This window comes from Microtus oregoni, unplaced genomic scaffold, assembly GCF_018167655.1.
Source record: "Microtus oregoni isolate MIOR12 unplaced genomic scaffold, Mior012 000136F_ref0000326, whole genome shotgun sequence".
NCBI classification, from domain to species: Eukaryota; Metazoa; Chordata; class Mammalia; order Rodentia; family Cricetidae; genus Microtus; species Microtus oregoni.
Window position 1 is genome coordinate 806,378 of NW_024544786.1, and position 15,457 is coordinate 821,834.

The 15,457-nt window shown below is 41.5% G+C and overlaps 1 protein-coding gene across 2 annotated transcripts in view; it reads left to right on the forward strand.

Annotated features, from left to right (window-relative positions):
• The first annotated feature begins 7,303 nt into the window (after nucleotides 1–7,303).
• Nucleotides 7,304–15,457, forward strand: part of LOC121444664 (phosphorylase b kinase regulatory subunit alpha, skeletal muscle isoform) — a 150,776-nt gene continuing 142,622 nt past the window's right edge. For both annotated transcript variants that reach the window (XM_041646569.1, XM_041646570.1), the window contains exons 1-2: nucleotides 7,304–7,703; nucleotides 9,123–9,281. In XM_041646569.1, the coding sequence (XP_041502503.1) occupies nucleotides 7,626–7,703; nucleotides 9,123–9,281 (237 nt within the window). In that variant the 5' untranslated portion in view covers nucleotides 7,304–7,625. The remainder of the gene's footprint in view (nucleotides 7,704–9,122; nucleotides 9,282–15,457) is intronic.

Sequence of the window (15,457 nt, forward strand, 5' to 3'; positions counted from 1 at the left end):
AGTAATATGCTTAAGTAATTGGCCAAGCAGTATTTTATATAATATAGTTTCTGTGTGATTATTTCAGGGCTGAGCAACCGGGGACAAACCAATAGCCTCCTACAACATCAGATCCCGCGGCTTTTCTGGTCATAAGGACAGATACACTGAACCTGATAGAAGATAAAGTGGGGAATAGTCTTGAACTCATTGGCACAGGAAAAGAGTTTTTGAACAGAACATCCATAGCTTAAAGAACTAAAAAAACTCTGAACATCAAGAAAACAAAAAAGCCAATATTCTTTCCGCTTTTTTTGCTAAATGGCCTCCAAGCCTCTTTTGAAAGGTGCATTCCTCTTTAAGCCACATGGTGGCACTCAAGCAGAGAGACTTTTTTCTAGCTCAGAATATCTGGTTCTGTCTTTTGTATCTCACTGGTTGTACTCTAATGAGGTTCGTGATATCTGTCATGAGTCATGTTCCTCAGGAAAGCAATGGTGGAGGACATAGCAGAGAGCACCCATGACCATAGATATAACATGCTTGTGGAAGATTTCTAGCTGATAGCACCGGAAAGTGATATGTTCTATGTTACCACATTTAAGTTTGAGCCTCTAAACAGAGAGACAGGTTTATTATCCTTACTAATAATAAGGCACAAGTTTACCAGGATTAATTTTAAATGGCCAATATCACACAAATAGTATGGAAACAACACATTTACTGTAGCATTATCTCTAAGCTGTAGTATTATAACTGTATTAACATGAAAAGTTAAAGTAATGTTTCTCTGCCCTCTCATGGTCTACATAGGACAAAGGTAGGACCACAAGAAAATCATTTACCGGGAAATGCTGCAGAGCGCGTGTCTCTCTAGGTGAGCTTAACAAACACTAAAAAAATGACATTTACCTATTTTCTATTGCTTCAATAAGACAAAGAGCTAGAGCAAATACTATAAAAGTAGCAGAGTACATAAAAAAGATCTTTTAGTGCATGAAATTAAAAGGTAGATTTCATTCAAGAATGAGCAGGATATAGAGAAGCCTAAAGGAAAAATGACCAGATAGTTCTACATTTAGGCAATATCTGAGAGGAATGAATACATGAAGCTTGGTAGTATCTGCCGGTCTCAAGTTCCAGGCAGAAGAAACTCTGGTTAAAATTGGTCTGTGCTGGTGCAGCCAATGTTCTAGAAGATATTGGCAGCCTAGTGATTGAAATTAGGTGACTATAACAGAGGCCACTGCCCAGGATCCAAAAGTAAGCTTCAGGGAAAAATTGTGATTCTGCCCTCTGTGAAAGAACAACAGGGTCCATGGGGGCACAGATTTTGGACTATGTGCTTGTGTCATACTGTTGCTATTATGTCTTAGGAGCACAGCACATACATAGATAATTCATATTTGGAGTGTCTCTAGAACAAAACCCACATTATTTACTAGAGTGCTCCAATCAATGTTGTAAGAGCCAAATTGTCATCCTATTTAAAAGGGGGGAAGATATTACCCTCCAGGAATTATAGAGGTTTACCATTTTGATGGGGAAAGGGCATAGAATACTTATGAGAAACTACAATACAACAGACCAACAGACCTCCTGAGGGGAAATTGATGCCTAGATGTAGGAAGGGGGAGTAAAATATGAGCATATTTTTCTATGACATACTGTTGCTTAAAAGAGGAACTTTTAGAGATTCTAGTAAGGATCAGTCATGATGGCTCCAGACAAAACTGTCCATAACTCCTAGAGGATTATTGTTGCTATTGTTGTTGTTGTCATGGAGACAGAGCCCTTCTGTGTAGCACTTGATGTCCTGTAACCTACTTTGTAAACTAGATTGGCCTCAAACTCATAGAGATTCTGCCTGCCTCTGCCTCCTACGGGCTGGGATTAAATGTCTATGCCATCATGCCCGGCTTAGGCAGGCTTTTTCTTCTCTGAGGAGAATATTCCTGGGAAGTAACAGGACTGACATGGCAGTGACATTGGCTCCAGGCTCTCATCTGTTAGGAAAAATTGGGAGCCACTTCAAAAATATGGAAGATAAAGAGATTGCAAAGGACCTGGTAAAGGTAGACAGATCTCTGAAGGCCAGCCTGGTCTACATAGTGAGTCACAAGACAGCCAGACACTGTCTTTAAAAAAAAAAAGGAAAGAAAAAAAAGAAAGAAAAAGGAAAGGATTACAAAGAACAGAGAAGAGAATGGCCAGCTTGTGAGAACAAGAGGGTTTTCTATTTATTTTCTTTGTATTACAATTAACGTCACAAAGCAAAAAGGATTAAGGCTGGAAAGAAAGCTCAGTTTGTGTGTTCAAGCCTCAGAATCAACACAAAATCCAGACATGGGTGATATGCTCTGTAATCTCAGCTTTGGAGTGATGGAGACAGATGGATCACCTAGGGCTCACTGATCAGCCAACCTAGGCTAATCAGAGAGCTCCAGTCTTGTCTCAAAAATCAAGATGTGCGAGCAAGGAACTCAGGACAGCGAGGGGTGCACCCACACAATGAGACAATGGGGATGTTCTACTTGGGAACTCACCAAGGCCAGCTGGCCTGGGTCTGAAAAAGCCATGGGATAAAACCGGACTCACTGAACATAGCGGACAATGAGGACTGCTGAGAAGTCCAGAACAATGGCACTGGGTTTTGATCCTACTGCACATACTGGCTTTGTGGGAGCCTAGGCTGTTTTGATGCTCACCTTACTAGACCTGGAAGGAGGTGGGAGGTCCTTGGACTTCCCACAGGGCAAGGAACCCTGACTGCTCTTTGGGCTGATGAGGGAGGGGGACTTGATTGGGGGAGGGGGTGGTGAAATGGGAGGCGGTGGCGAGGAGGAGGCAGAAATCTTAAATAAACAAACAAACAAACAAATAAATAAATAATCAAGATGTGTAGCACCTGAAAGATGTCTGATGTTGACCTCTGGTCTTCATTCACATGTGCACACCTACTCCAACATACAAAGAAAAAAGTCATAAAAACTATTACATTAGCCAATTGAACTTATATTAGATCTTTTTAAAATTAGTACAACGAAAAATGTTTACTTTTTAATTAGTATACAAAGTAACCCATTTCATTATAGCATTTTCATACATAATTTGGTTTCTGTTGCTGAGCCACTCCTGCACTCTCTTGGACCTTTCCACCCCAGGAATCCTCTTTTAGCTTTCATGGTATTATTACCCACCCTTTTCTATTTCTGCAATTTAGATTTGTTTTACGTGTTTGAGTATTTAGTCTGAATTTATGTATGTGTACCATGTATATGCCTGGTGCCCAAGGAGATCAGAAGAAGGTATATGATTCCCTGAATATAGCATTACAGATGGCTATAAACCACCATGTGGGTGCTGGGAATCAAGCCTAGATATGTTGCAAGAACAATACATGCCTTTTGCGGAACTATCTCACCAGCAACACCAATCACCTTTATTTTCCTTTTTTACTGATTTCTTTTATGTTATTGATAATAAATGATACATACATTTATTTTTAAGTCAATACTTTTATATTGATATGATTTATCATTTATTTTTATGTTTTTTCCTTTTATTGAAAATAGACTTTTTTCTCACAATATATCCTGGCTACTGTTTCCCTTCCCCCTACTCACGCTAGTTCTTCCTCTTCTTCCATTCCATACAGATCTACTCCCTTTCTGTTTCTTATTTAAAAACATCAGTCTTCTGAGTCATAATGGTAAAATAAAATATAATAAGATAAAAACTAACACATCAGCATAAAAATAACACATAGCAGAACAACAACAACAACAACAAAAAACCTAGCAGAAGAGCACATGAGAAGGCACAAGAAACAGAGACCAATTCATTTGCACACTCAGAAATCCCATAAAAACACTAAACTGGAAGCTGTGTGTGTGTGTGTGTGTGTGTGTGTGTGTGTGTGTGTGTGTGTGTGTTACATACGAAGTTGAAGATTTTCCTTTCAAGATTTGTGAAGGATTGTGTTTGAATATTGATGAAGATTGCATTGAATCTGTAGATCACTTTTGGTATGGTAGTCATTTTTGCTATGTTAATCCTATCCATCAATGAGCATGTGAGATCTTTCCATATTCTGATATCTTCTTCAATGTCTCAAAGTTTTTATCATAGAAGTCTTTCACTCGCTGGGGTAGAGTAACTCCAATATATTTTATATTATTGAGGCTATTGTGAAGTGTGTTGTTTCCCTGATTTCTTTCTCAGTCCATTTTTCATTTGTATTTAGGAAGGTGAGTTATGTGAGTTAATTTTATATCTAAATAATTTGCTGAAGGTGTTTATCAGATGCAGGAATTCCCTGGTGGAATTTTTAGGGTTACTTACGTATATCATCATATCATTTGCAAATTAAGATACTTTGACTTCTTCCATTCCAATTTGAATCCTTTTGATATCCCCCAATTGTCTTATTTGCTCTAGCTGAGAGGTCAAGTACTGGCTGAGAAAGGAGAATCTCTGTGCAAGTTCGAATCTACCCTGTTATACTTGGTGAGTTCCAGACCAGCCTAGTCTAAATAGTGAGTATAGGCAATCCAAGGCTATAAAGTGAGGCCTTTCTCAAAAGAAGAAAAGAAAAAAAAAAGAAAAAAGGAAGTCTGGGGAGATGGCTCAGAGATTCAGATGCCCTTCGCCCATGAACAAGCTTGAAGTGGTTGTGCTCAATTGTAGCCCTAGCACTTGGGGGAAGGAGACAGGTGAATACTTCTGGACAGCTAAAATAGTGAGCTCAAGCTTTAGTGAGAAGGCTCCTTTCAAATGACAAAGTGGCAAGTGATAAAAAGGACACCTAACTTCAACCTCTGCTGGTTAACACACACTCCCCCCCCCCACAGATGGATATACACATACATCACATAGTACATACAAAAAATAAATAAATGACAATTTTTAAGACACAGATAAAGTGATAGTACATTTTTTTCATATGCATATTTCCAAATATACGTATAAATCCTTCAGAACCAATTTGGAAGGACACAAGTCAATCCAATCATGGCAGCTGCCTTCAGGAAGGGGATGAAGAAGACTCTGGTAGAAGATATTTAACCTTATTTGTAATAGTTCAACTCTATTTATAAAAAGTTTACTTACATACTAATTTAAATATTCTACAACATGTGTATGCATCAAAACATCACATGGTACTCCATAAGTATGTACAACTTTTATGTGACAATAATTTTTAAAAGAAACAGTGATTTCAGACTGACAACTCTAATTTGATTTATAATTTTGATAGACATTTAAAAATGTACCAGTGAGCCCTGGAAGATACATGAAACCAACATAGATCACACTGCCAACTAGGACTTAATTTTCATGTGCCGTCACTTCTCCACCTCTAAGGTTTAATTATGAATGCATTTTAAAGAAACTCACTATTTTGTATAACTAATGTATGCTAATCAGGAGTGCATCTACCTAATAGGACCATTATTTAAGTTATATAATAATGATTGCAACTTACTAAAGGGAGAAAATGTGGTGGTCAGTTAATGTAAGCTATGGTACAGTTCTCATTATCAAGCAGCGTCCAGGTCTTCATGCACCAAGCTCTTGTGAGGTAATCAGCATGAGTCAGCCTCCTGTGTCTTACCAGTTCTGGGACACTGAGCAGATCAGGTTTCTAAGACTACAAGACTGAAAATCTAAATTGGACTGACGATGAAAGCACCCAGGCAATGCCAGCCAACAGGGTCTATTGCTAGCCAGCTAGCTACCGTTCTTAGTGATAGCTCACGTCTGCCATTCCTGATCCACTTATGATACTAGGAGGTGAAGGGAGATCTATGCAGAAGGAATATAAACAGTAGCAAATGTATGTGTCAACAGGTGGTGGTGTGGGGCATGACGGATGGTTTCAAATTTTGATTTCACTTTTTTGTATTTTGCAAGTTTTCTTCGGTGATCCTATATTATTTTAATGCTTTGAAAATGTGTTTAGATAATATTGAGATGAAAAAAGTCCAGAGGACAGACACTTGAAGGGGACAAGGGTAGAGAAAAAGGTGGCTGAGGCTATAGTCTGAGTGAAAGCAAGCTATCAGGGAGTTAGGGACCCGAGCAGGGGGATACTCTCCAAATTGAACTCCCCTTTCCTGTGCACTAAGGCCTTGAAGTGGCTTATTTGCCAGTCACTGCATTTGTGTAGGTAGTGACTGCAATGGAAACTATTTGCCTGCCTGCCCGAGAAGTCCGTGTCACTGTATTGAACTGCATCACTGACTGGCTGTTTAACCAGAAAATCCCAGCTCAGCGTTCTTGAGCACTCAGCCTTCAATCTTCATTAGCAAAGATTCATTAGTCACCTTCCAAGGTGCCTATTTGTTATACTTAGTGAGGACGAGGCCATGGCGGCGGTGGCGGTGGTTCAGAAGCAGCTTGTAAGGAGAGAAGAAACTTAAGAAGAAAAAAAAGATGAATGAAAATGCAAAATCACTGTGGCCCGAGGGAGGTGGCCAGGGAAGGCTTAGATTTAGAACTCGAAAGGTCAAGCGACAGTCTCACGCTTACCCCGCAATTCAGAAAGCAGGTGGTACTCCAGCTGAGCCTTGACTGGGGTGCAGGGTTTGGAACAGTAGAGAAAAAAAGATGGGGGGTGGGGACTGTAGAGCAAGGAAGCAAACGCCCTGGGGACTTCTTGCAGGAGGCAGATTCCCCAAGCCTGTCACAGTGTCCTCTGCAGCCTTCTTCCCTAACCCCTCTCCCGCTTTATTTTCAGCTGAATCTTTGTTGTGGTGGCAACACTAGGGGGAAGCCTGCCAAAGCAGGTACTCCACTGCCAGCTGTCCCACCAAGGCCACCCTCGGTTGCTGCTCGCTCTTTGCCCTGTTCCCTGCCTGCAACACTTACTTCCTCAAAGATCTCTAACTGCTTCTTCCTTCCCACGCCCTGGACTCGCGCGCGTCTCTAAGGAGCCAATAACCCCAGGGAGCTCTCTTTTGTTTGGTTTCAGAGTTTAATCCGACTTTTTTTGTCAAAGATCCGGAAATCGAACCGCTCAGCCCTTGAGCGCAAATGCGCGTAGTCTCTCCTTTCACTTTCCAAGTTCCCGTGGGTTCCTAAAACTAGTCCCTCAGAAGTGAGAGCAACAGCCTGTGCACACAACAGGCGTGCAAAATTAAAATAGTCACTTGGAATGTTTCAAAAATAACCTCAGGAGAGCACATTGCCTACGGCGACACATTCTGGGCGGAGGGCCGCCCCCCCCCCCCCCCCCCCCCCGCCACGCGCCCCAGCGGCCAGCCCATGGGCGCAGCGCGCAGCTGCAGGACCCACGCCCCGCCCTCGCGTGCTCGCCAGGGGAGGCGGGGCCGCGGCCGCTGACCCGCCGCAGTTGCCAGCCTGGAGGCTCCGAGCTGCTGAGGTCTCCCTCAGTCCAACGGAGGATGCCGGTTCGGCTCCCGGGGGTCATGGGAGACTGAGTGGAGACCGGGGACTTTGCGAGTTGAAGCCTAGACCACGGGAAGCTGAGCCGCCACCTAAAGTGGACTCCGAGACCGCTGGAGCGGGGCGCCGCGCGGGAACCATCGGCCAAGCGAGTGAGCGTGCACTCCGAAGGTTTCCGCAGGCCTGGTGTCCAAGCTTCCCCTGAGTGTGGACTGGGGGATTAGGGACTTGGTGCGATGAGGAGTCGGAGTAACTCAGGGGTCCGCCTGGACGGCTATGCTCGGCTGGTGCATCAGACCATCCTGTGCCATCAGGTAAGAGTAAGCAAGGGTGAAGTGTGAGCAGTTGGACACTGACCCTGGGTGAACCCTCGAAAGCGTTTGTCTGTGGGGAGGCCCTAAAAGATCCTGCAGGAAAGTTACACGTTGAACCTGAGGAAGAACCAAAGTGTGGCATGAATAACCACAACTCCCACCCCTTTGCAGTAATTCCAGTAACTACCCACTTCCCCCCACTCCCGGCTACAGGTGGGTACCAGGAGCACTTGTTTACTGACACCCTCACCCCGGGTTTCAGCCATCTACTTCTACTCCCCGCAAAGATGTAGGAGAACATTTAGCCATCCTAAGAGACCTTAGACTATTGCCAAGGTCAAGGCACATTGTGTATACTTCTGTTTAAATAGTTTTGCTCCGTGGCTTAGGCTGGCCTTGAACTTGGAAGCCACAGTCTCCTGAGTTTGGATAACAGATCATAAACCAGTGGGTTTTTTGTTGTTGTTGTTGTTTGTTTCCTAAGTTGTTTTTGTTTTGTTTGTTTGCTGGAGACAGGATTTCACCCTGTAACCCAGGCTGACCTCAAACTCTCCATCCTCCTGCTTCAGCCCCTCAGTGCTGGAATTACAGGTATACACCACTGCACCTGGCTAATGTATACTGTTTGGAGTTGTTTGGTTTGTTTTTGAAACCAAGTCTTACTCTGTAGCCCATGATGGACAGAAACTCAGTGTGTAGCCAAGGCTGGCCTTGAAGTAGCATCAGTCTCCTGCTCAGTCTCTCCAGCCAAGAAATTACAGGCATAAGGCATCACACCTGACTGTATGTATTTCTAAATATATTTTTTACTCCTTTACTTCGTTCGTAGTTGAATTTAACTGAAAAATTACATTTTTAAAAAATACTTTTAGCAATTCTTAGTAATACATTTGATAATAACTTTAATAGTGCCTTTATTTTAATAATACCCACATTTGGATTTGTAAGCCTCCAACCGGCTCTTTCTCAGTCTTAAGATAGCATACGGAAAGAGAACAAGCTTTCTGTTACAAAACAAGTATGTTCTGCAACACTGATTAACATCAGTAGCACACTGACTATTCCATAGTACTTGAATTGTATACCTGAAATTTGCTGAAAGAGTAAATCCCACCACATCAAAGTGAGGTGATGGCTACATTAGCATGATTGCGCTAATCATTTCACCATAGATTCGTGTATGTGTCAAATTAACCTGTTGCATACTGTAAATCTGTATAAATTTATTGTCAGTTATAACTCAGTAAAGCTGGGGGATAATGTCTGCCTGAAATTGGTAAAAAAAAAAAAAAAAGTTCTAAAACTCAAGAATGGGGAAGTAGGAGAAAGACTAAGATTTCCAAATAAACTATTCCATAGATTATGTTTCCTTTTACACTCTGAAGTTAGCTGCCTGTCCTCTCTTGGTTGATCTTGCAGAATCCAGTGACAGGACTGCTTCCAGCCAGTTATGATCAGAAAGATGCCTGGGTCCGAGATAATGTGTACAGCATCCTGGCTGTGTGGGGTTTGGGCCTGGCATATCGGAAAAACGCAGACCGTGATGAGGACAAGGCGAAGGCCTATGAGCTGGAGCAGGTAATCCAAACAGAATCACGTAGAGATGTGGAGCTGTGTGTGGTTGTGGTAGGGTGAGTGGGAGCTAAAGGAAATGTCGCTCGTAGGCCATCCTGCTGAAATTGCATTCTATAAAGTTTCCATGTACTCTGACTGAAGCAGTTTGATTTGGTTATTGCAGTGGAAACTTGAAACTTGCAGATTCAAGGAAAGGGGTGCAGTATATTCACTACTTTTCAAAATCCTACCCTGATAGTCCTAAAGTTAATAATCCTCTAAGTGTATTTTCAGGTTCCACCATTTTGTTTTCATTGAGAAGACTATTTGGGAGCAGATAAGTACTATTTTACTTATTTTTGAAAAATAATTGTAGTATTTATATACACATAACTGGCACAAATCAACAGGCCTTCCTCATCAGACAGAAGTACGACTGTGTTGATTTTTAAAGTTATGACCACTATTTTAGAGAGCTTGTTGCCTGCCTCGGGACAAATTAAAGTCAGCATTAGGAGATGATTTTAAGCCAACTTTTAAGGCATCTTCCCCTCAGTAAATTAGCATCCTTTAAGGAACTTCTGAGCACAAACGGAACTACATCCTCTCAAGTGTCTAAAAGAGCAATAAGTTGGCATTGTTTGGATTCCATAAACTCTGTAATGATAAAGTACTCTGCTATTAGTTGTAAGTATACGTGGATCTGTTGCCATTAGAGAAGAGCCTTACCAGACCAGCCATTTTCTCCTGTCGTTTCCCTTGAACTCCATTTGTGATCTGTAAGTCAGGATATTGGGATTTGGTATTTTTAAGAGTAGCAATATAATCAGAAGCTGTAGTTGCCGGCAGTGGGACAAGTCTCACTGTATTGTCAATAGCAATAGCATAATAGCAATAGACACAAAACTTAATGGAGTTTTTGCTCTAGCCTAGGAAGTATAGACCTTTTGTAGAAATAATGCCATAATAGAAATTTGGAAAATGTAGGAATGGTTTTTTTAAAACCCCTAGTCCTGTATCCTACTGAATGTTTTGGTATTGTGATACTTTAGTACTTTGGTAGCTTGTTCCTTGTATTGATTGCTATAGATTAATATCAGCAGAACTGTAAATACATGTCTGATATAATTTGATCAAAACATTTCAAGATCATTAGAATAAATCTGTTGTCGCATCATAATGCTGATTTGGTTTCTTGCCTTATTTGACCCAAGTGGAAAAATGAGGAAAAAGCTGAATTGCCAGTTCTAAAATTTTAGTGTTCTGTTATATGACCTTTCACATAGCTGAAAATATTTTTTTTTCTCTTTTGGTTTTTTTTTTAATTTTTTTTAATTTATTTATTTATTAAGGATTTCTGCCTCGTCCCCACAACCGCTTCCCATTTCCCTCCCCCTCCCCCGATCAAGTCCCCCTCCCTCATCTGCTCGAAGAGCAATCAGGGTTCCCTGACCTGTGGGAAGCCCAAGGACTGCCCACCTCTATCCAGGTCTCGTAAGGTGTGCATTCAAACTGCCTAGGCTCCCACAAAGCCAGTACGTGCAGTAGGGTCAAAAACCCACTGCAATTGTTCTTGAATTCTCAGTATTCCTCATTGTCTGCTATGTTCAGCTAGTCCGGATTTATCCCATGCTTTTTCAGACCTAGGCCAGCTGGCCTTGGTGAGATCCCAATAGAACATCCCCATTGTCTTAGTGTGTGGGTGCACCCCTCGTGGTCCTGAGTTCCTTGCTCGTGCTCCGTCTCCTTCTGCTCCTGATTTGGACCTTGAGATTTCTGTCCGGTGCTCCCGTGTGGGTCTCTGTCTCTGTCTCCTTTCATCGCCTGATGAAGGTTAATATTCCTGAGGATGCCTATGTGTTTGTCTTTGGATTCACCTTATTTAGCTTCTCTAGGAACATGAATTATAAGCTCAATGTCCTTTATTTATGGCTAGAAACCAAATATGAGTGAGTACATCCCATGTTCCTCTTTTTGGGTCTGGCTTACCTCACTCAGGATAGTGTTTTCTATTTCCATCCATTTGTATGCAAAATTCAAGAAGTCCTTGTTTTTTACTGCTGAGTAATACTCTAATATGTATATATTCCATACTTTCTTCATCCATTCTTCCGTTGAAGGGCATCTAGGTTGTTTCCAGGTTCTGGCTATTACAAACAATGCTGCTATGAACATAGTTGAGCATATACTTTTGTTGTATGATAGGGCCTCTCTTGGGTATATTCCCAAGAGTGGTATTGCTGGATCCAGGGGTAGGTTGATCCCGAATTTCCTGAGAAACCGAAACACTGCTTTCCAGAGTGGTTGCACAAGTTTGCATTCCCACCAGCAATGGGTGAGTGTACCCCTTTCTCCACAACCTCTCCAGCAAAGGCTATCATTGGTGTTTTTTATTTTAGCCATTCTTACAGGTGTAAGGTGGTATCTTAAAGTTGTCTTGATTTGCATTTCCCTGATCGCTAAGGAAGTTGAGCATGACCTTAAGTGTCTTTTGGCCATTTGAAGTTCTTCTGTTGAGAATTCTCTGTTCAGCTCAGTGCCCCATTTTATAATTGGGTTGATTAGCCTTTTACGGTCTAGTTTCTTGAGTTCTTTATATATTTTGGAGATCAAACCTTTGTCAGTTGCAGGGTTGGTGAAGATCTTCTCCCAGTCAGTGGGTTGTCTTTTTGTCTTAGTGACAGTGTCCTTTGCTTTACAGAAGCTTCTCAGCCTCAGGAAGTCCCATTTATTCAATGACGCCCTTAGTGTCTGTGCTGCTGGGGTTATACATAGGAAGTGGTCTCCTGTGCCCATGTGCTGTAGAGTACTTCCCACTTTCTCTTCTATCAGGTTCAGTGTGTTCGGACTGATATTGAGGTCTTTAATCCATTTGGATTTGAGTTTTGTGCATGGTGATAGATATGGATCTATTTTCATTCTTCTACAGATTGACATCCAGTGTTGCCAGCACCATTTGTTGAAGATGCTCTCTTTTTTCCATTGTATACTTTTAGCTCCTTTATCGAAGATCAGGTGTTCATAGGTTTGTGGGTTAATGTCAGGGTCTTCTATTCGATTCCATTGGTCGACTTCTCTGTTTTTATGCCAATACCAAGCTGTTTTCAATACTGTAGCTCTGTAATAGAGTTTGAAGTCAGGGTGAAAGACCCCCGTGGTAGGCAGTCTTTCAGACTGGGGAGACCCTCCCAAGGAACAGCGAGACCACTCTCCGGATGCAAACAGCAAGAGGCTTTTATTGAGTACACAGGTACCTGGGGCGGCTTAGTCTTTCGGGAGACAAGCGCGCCTGCAGACTGGGGGAAGGTCTTTTTATAGGAAAGAGGGCAGCAGAAGCAGATTACAGAAGCAAATGCATCGTTAGTGGTCAGTTGGAATGGGGCAAGGGGCACAGGTGGTTTTTCCTCTCCCAGCACAGATGTATGGGAACAGATATCCTGTTAATTGATGTCCTGTCCTAATCTATGGATATAAAGATCCTGTTTTGCAGCCAGGGACCCTGACCTTACTCTGCACTTACAGTCGTTCGTCAAAAGCTTTGTGAAATGACGTTACAGCAGATAAGCTGGGATCTTTCATAGGGGGAGTTGTCTCTTCTGTGAATTACTGATATTCTAAGTTGGGCACATGTGCTGACTATAGGCATCCTGTTTCCCTAAGCAAACGGGATGTTCTCATTAGAGCAGGCCAGCTGCGGGTTCCTTATCGCTTGGGGCCAGATGGCTGACCGGCTGACCGCAGATATCTCGCCTGGCTTCTCCGCCCTTGTTCTCAAGTCGAACTTCCCTGCTCTAATTACTTGCGTTGCTCCAAAGTTTAAGCCTTGCAAAATGGCGTTACTGCTGCTTAATGAGTGGGGGTCTTTCAAGGGATGGTAATGCCTCCAGACAATCCTTTATTGTATAAGATTGTTTTGGCTATCCTGGGTTTTTTGTTTTTCCATATAAAGTTGATTATTGTCTTCTCCAGATCTGTGAAGAATTTTGATGGGATTTTGATGGGGATTGCATTGAATCTATAGATTGCTTTTGGTAGAAATGCCATTTTTACTATGTTGATCCTCCCAATCCAAGAGCAAGGGAGGTCTTTCCATTTTCTAGTGTCTTCTTCAATTTCTTTCTTCAAAGACTTATAGTTCTTGTCAAGTAGATCTTTCACTTCCTTGGTCAGGGTTACCCCAATGTATTTTATGCTATTTGTGGCTATCGTGAAAGGTGATGCTTCTCTGATTTCCCTCTCTGCTTCCTTATCCTTAGTGTATAGGAAGGCAACTGATTTTTTGGAGTTGATTTTGTATCCTGCCACATTACTAAAGCTGTTTATCAGCTGTAGGAGTTCTTTGGTAGAATTTTTGGGGTCGCTTATGTACACTATCATATCATCTGCAAATAACGAAAGCTTAACTTCTTCCTTTCCAATACGAATCCCCTTGATCTCCTTATGTTGTCTTATTGCTATTGCTAGAATTTCAAGCACTATATTGAAGAGGTATGGAGAGAGTGGACATCCTTGTTGTGTTCCTGATTTTAGTGGGATGGCTTTGAGTTTTTCTCCGTTTAATTTAATGTTAGCTGTTGGCTTGTTGTAAATAGCTTTTATTATATTTAGGTAGGACCCTTGTATCCCTATTCTCTCCAAGACCTTTATCATAAAGGGGTGTTGAATTTTGTCGAATGCTTTTTCAGCATCTAGTGAAATGATCATGTGGTTTTTTTCTTTCAGTTTATTTATATGGTGGATTACATTGATAGATTTGCGTATGTTGAACCAGCCCTGCATCTCTGGGATGAAGCCTACTTGATCATAATGGATAATTTTTCTTATGTGTTCTTGGATTCGGTTTGCCAGTATTTTATTGAAAATTTTTGCGTCGATGTTCATGAGTGAGATCGGTCTGTAATTCTCTTTCTTGGTTGGGTCTTTTTGTGGTTTTGGTATCAGGGTAACTGTAGCTTCATAAAAGGAATTTGGCAATGACTCTTCTGATTCTATATTGTGAAATACATTAAGGAGTATAGGTATTAGTTCTTCTTGGAAGTTCTGGTAGAATTCTGCATTGAAACCATCTGGTCCTGGGCTTTTTTTCGAAGGGAGATTTTTGATAACCATTTCTAATTCTTCGCGAGAGACCGGTCTATTTAGATCATTCACCTGGTCTTGGTTTAGCTTTGGTATATGATACTTATTTAAAAAAATGTCCATTTCTTTTGTATTTTCCAGTTTTGTGGCATACAGGCTTTTGTAGTAAGATCTAATGATTCTCTGAATTTCCTCTGTGTCTGTGGTTATGTCCCCCTTTTCATTTCTGATCTTATTTATTTGCGTGTTCTCTCTCTGTCGTTTAATTAGTTTGGATAGGGGTTTGTTGATCTTGTTGATTTTCTCCAAGAACCAGCTTTTTGTTTCATTGATTCTTTGGACTGTTTTCCGTGTTTCTATTTTGTTGATTTCAGCCCTCAGTTTTATTATTTCCAGTCTTCTACTTCTCCTGGGCGCGTCTGCTTCTTTTTTCCTAGAGCTTTCAGGTGTGTTTTTAAGTCCCCAATGTATGCATTCTCCGTTTTCTTTAAGTGGGCACTTAGTGCTATGAACTTTCCTCTTAGCACTGCTTTCATTGTGTCCCATAGGTTTGAGTATGTTGTCTCTTTATTTTCATTAAATTCAAGGAAGACTTTAATTTCTTTCTTGATTTCTTCCTTGACCCAGGTGTGGTTCAGTAGTTGACTGTTCAGTTTCCATGAGTTTGTCGGTTTTTTGGGGGCAGCGTGGTTGTTGCCTTCTAACTTTAATCCGTGATGATCTGATAAGACACAGGTGGACACTGATATTTTTTTGTATCTGTGGAGGTTTCCTTTGTTTCCGAGTATGTGGTCAATTTTTGAGAAGGTTCCATGAGCTGCAGAGAAGAAGGTATATTCTTTCCTATTTGGGTGGAATGTTCTATAGATGTCTGTTAAGTCCATTTGCTTCATTACCTCCAATAATTCTCTTAATTCTCTATTAGGTTTCTGTCTGATTGACCTGTCCCTTGGAGAGAGAGGTGTGTTGAAGTCTCCTACTACTAGTGTGTGTGGTCTGATGTCTGCCTTGAGTTCTAGTAATATTTCTTTTACATAAGTAGGTGCTTTTATATTGGGGGTGTATATATTCAGGATTGAGACGTCCTCCTGATGAATTGTTCCTGTTATGAGTATAAAGTG